The 3,547-nt window shown below is 47.7% G+C and overlaps 1 protein-coding gene across 1 annotated transcript; it reads right to left on the reverse strand.

The window, feature by feature from the left end:
* Positions 1–532: 532 nt before the first annotated feature.
* LOC112079489 (fibroblast growth factor 20) lies at positions 533–2,670 on the reverse strand. Its single transcript, XM_024145428.2, has 3 exons — positions 2,222–2,670; positions 1,602–1,705; positions 533–870 (listed from the first exon to the last, which is right to left on the reverse strand). The coding sequence occupies exons 1-3, from the start codon at positions 2,496–2,498 to the stop codon at positions 625–627; spliced, it is 627 nt and encodes a 208-aa protein (XP_024001196.1). The 5' UTR covers positions 2,499–2,670; the 3' UTR covers positions 533–624.
* Between the last annotated feature and the right edge of the window lie 877 nt (positions 2,671–3,547).

The following is a 3,547-nucleotide window of genomic DNA, read 5'->3' on the forward strand; positions in this document are numbered from 1 at the left end:
CAGGATAAGGTTATTTTGTAAGTCTTTTTTTTCTTCTCGTCCATGCTCGTTGCTCGTGTCAGGGAATAGAATGCAGTCACGAAAGGTTCAGAACAGAATTCCTTCACAAGTCTTCTAGAGTGTTTCGTCAAAACAGTCCACCTGGTGTACCACAGAAGAACACAAAGTCTACACTCCGCTGGAGGACCATCCACTCTTCTTCTCCTACTCCCATTTCACTACAGTCAGATTGACCAATCAGAATCTCAGAAGCCACTCAGGGGGTGGTGAAGAAGAACCATCTGGAAAGATGACATCAGCAGCTCTGGAGGTGATCCCTTCACCTTCCAACACGATGCTCAAAACAAAGATGGCCACCAGGCCAGCCTCTCTTTTGGCCAAAAAGCCCCTAATAAACACCTGTACTCCTTTCTCCTGGGGCTGCACCGGGGACCACAAGGCCTGGCTTCACACATATTTCCTATCCACCCCACAGCCCCCAAGCGACCTTTCCTCCATTTTGTTTCCATAGGAAGCCATAGGGAGACTGACGATATGCAGACCCTTCATAGGAGAGTACTGAGAGTCACGGTGCAGTGTACTGGGTGTGTAGCGTCGCAGGGACCAACACACTCCCACRGGGTCTCAGCTGTGGCCCAGGACCTCTCTGTAGAGTTCGGGTACACGGTCGGGATCTACGGGCCTGGGCAGGAAGTGGGTAAAGCGCTGGTGTCGCCGGGAGCGGGCGCCGTCCCTGGACGTGCCGTCCTTGTTGAGCGCCACGAAGTAGTGCGCTCCCCGGTCACCGTGTCTGTAGAGGTTGGATGAGTACGTGTTGTACCAGTTCTCCTCAAACTGCTCCCGGAAGACGCACTCGGCTGTCAGCTTCTCCTYGAGAGAGACAGAGCGAGAGAGAGAGAGAGCGGGAGGGAGAGGAGAGAGAAGAGAGAGTTGATTAGTGAAATGTTACACAACAGAGCAGTGTTATCTCAGTGTCAATGCTCACACACAAATACACACTTCCTTGCAGAACAAAATGTATGCCACCTGCTGGTTGGTCATATCTWATCACCCTCCCAGATGAACAGGACAATAGAGGAGGCAGAGGAATTCTCTCTTRCAGTTGATGCTGAATAGTAACCTCTGTTATTACCTCCTACACAGAGATGCCCATGAGAATGGAGAAGCAGCACTGAATACAAGACACATCATATGTAGCCTACAGTTTATCAGTGTCTTGTAGGACTTTATGTAGCAGTATGAAGGGTATATGTAGGCAGTATGAAGGGTATTATGCAGGCAGTATGAAGGGTATATGTAGGCAGTATGCAGGGTATATGTAGGCAGTATGAAGGGTATATGTAGACAGTATGAAGGGTATATGTAGGCAGTATGCAGGCAGTATGAAGGGTATATGTAGCAGTATGCAGGGTATATTGTAGGCAGTATGAGGGTATATGTATTCAATAGGTATGCATTAGGCAGTATGAAGGCAGTGCACAGGCAGTATGAAGGGTATAAATAGGCAGTGTGAAGGGTGTATGTATTCAGTAGGTATGTTTAGGCAGTATGAAGAGTATATGAAGGCAGTATGGAGGCTATATACTAATGTAAATACTTACAGAGCCGTAGAGGTCTCCCTTGCTGTTCATGCCCAGGTATAATCCACTGTCCACCCCACGGATGCTCACCATCCCCACAGCCAAGCTYATGAACTCCAGAATACCTGCACATCAAACCAGCAGGACAACAMRAGATTAACATCACATATTATGATATCACAAGTCACAAGGSCATGAGTTCAGCCAGTCATTGAGGGATATATTGTTCAATGCTTAGTACTGAATTCAWACTCTTATGTCTATCATGGAAGCTGTTATCAGTAGGCATTATTTGCTATCTTGCTGATAAGAAGGTCAMTTATGAAAGGTAAAGAAATTCTGCCAATCTATTCTCCATTGAGGAAATGAATTGTGTTGCAATATGTGCGAACATATTATGGGGTGTCTGAAATAGTAACTATGGTACAAAAACACATGCACACARTATAGATTAGACAGGATGCAATAGGTATATGTGTCCATAATCATAACATTATAATATTCATAATATAAATAGAATTAGTCTATTCAGAATCATATTCAGAATACTAAGAATAACAATGATAATTATAATCCTTATACTACTGCCATAACTGTATAATAACTGCATTATTGCYCCGAAATATTTTCTGATGCCTTACCAAATCTGCTATGGTCTTTCCTGGTGCCTTGCACTGTGCCATCGGGCAGTATCTCGAGGTGGAACCCGGTCCTGCAGTACAGCTGCCTCCTCCGTAGAATCCCCTTCAGATGCGTCAGATCCGACGGCGTGCTCCGCGACAACCTCTCCGCCGACACCAGGTGCTCGCTCATCAGTCCGGGGGTGTCCCCCGCGGGCGTCAGGACAAAATGCGATCCGTGTCCGAAGCTATCCAGGCCGTGCAAGGAAAATGTACCCACCTCGCCCACTGCCCCCATCACAAAAACGATTGAAACCAGAAACAACCGCCCAGCACGCTTCACAACCAGCCGCCTTGAACCGGGTAGAAAAGTTAACGTGCTGTGCTCCTGAAAGAGGGATCCTCCTGACTCAATGTGTGTTTTTGCGCAGTCACCAAATGCGTTTTTTCTCTCTCTAGCAAGTGCGCGTTTTATTTACATCCGCATATTATCCGTTTATCCTCAGTTCAGCACATGCTCTCCTCTCTCGACCTCGGGCTACTCCCCTTTGCTCTGTTTGTTCGTCCGGYTTTTCCTCCGCTCGCAGTCGTTGATGCGGTTGCCGGGAGAGTGCTCAGCTCGTGCTCACTGCGTTCTGCAAATGAAGAGTGCGAGCGTGAGAGGAGCGCCACTTTAAATATATTCCGTATGTAAATTCCTTCTTGCCGGATGCTTTAATTTGAGGCGCTTATAATTTAATTTTTGTATATACACATAACTCCTTGATCCTTGACCGATCCTCACACCTTTGATGTTCACGTTTTACCATCTGCCATCGCCCAGATCTATCATCATCCCATAGATGGATGTATTGATAATTCAGTACTGGAAGCGATGTAGAATGGCCGAGAACAAGTGAGAGAGAAAGTCAATGAGAGTGATCGCTTTAATAGAAATCGCCGTATTTCATACCGTGAATCAAGAGGTTTCTCTATGGTTGTCCGACAGCAATGAGAGTCAACAAAGGGAATGCGGCAGTAAGATCCTTCTACGTACAGAACACTACGGCTATCCCTGGCTGGCTCCCAAGTGGTTGGAGCTGCCAACTAGGCCCGAGTGCAAATGCCGCAAGTGCACAAGATCCAGGGAGGGCAGTCCTCATGACTATGAGGGCAGCTCAGGACTTGTGAGAAGGCAGCTTCGATGACTGGGAGGCAGCTCAATGACTGGAGGCAGCTCATGACTGAGAGTGCAGCTGCATGACTGTCTGGTCTCATGACTGTTTCTGGGCGGCTCTGGTCCAGCTCGCTGGAACGTGTCTGGCGGCTCTGCGGCTCCTGACTGTCTGGCGGCTCTGGCGGTGCTTC

Source organism: Salvelinus sp. IW2-2015, unplaced genomic scaffold (genome assembly GCF_002910315.2).
Source record: "Salvelinus sp. IW2-2015 unplaced genomic scaffold, ASM291031v2 Un_scaffold8185, whole genome shotgun sequence".
Taxonomy (NCBI): domain Eukaryota; kingdom Metazoa; phylum Chordata; class Actinopteri; order Salmoniformes; family Salmonidae; genus Salvelinus; species Salvelinus sp. IW2-2015.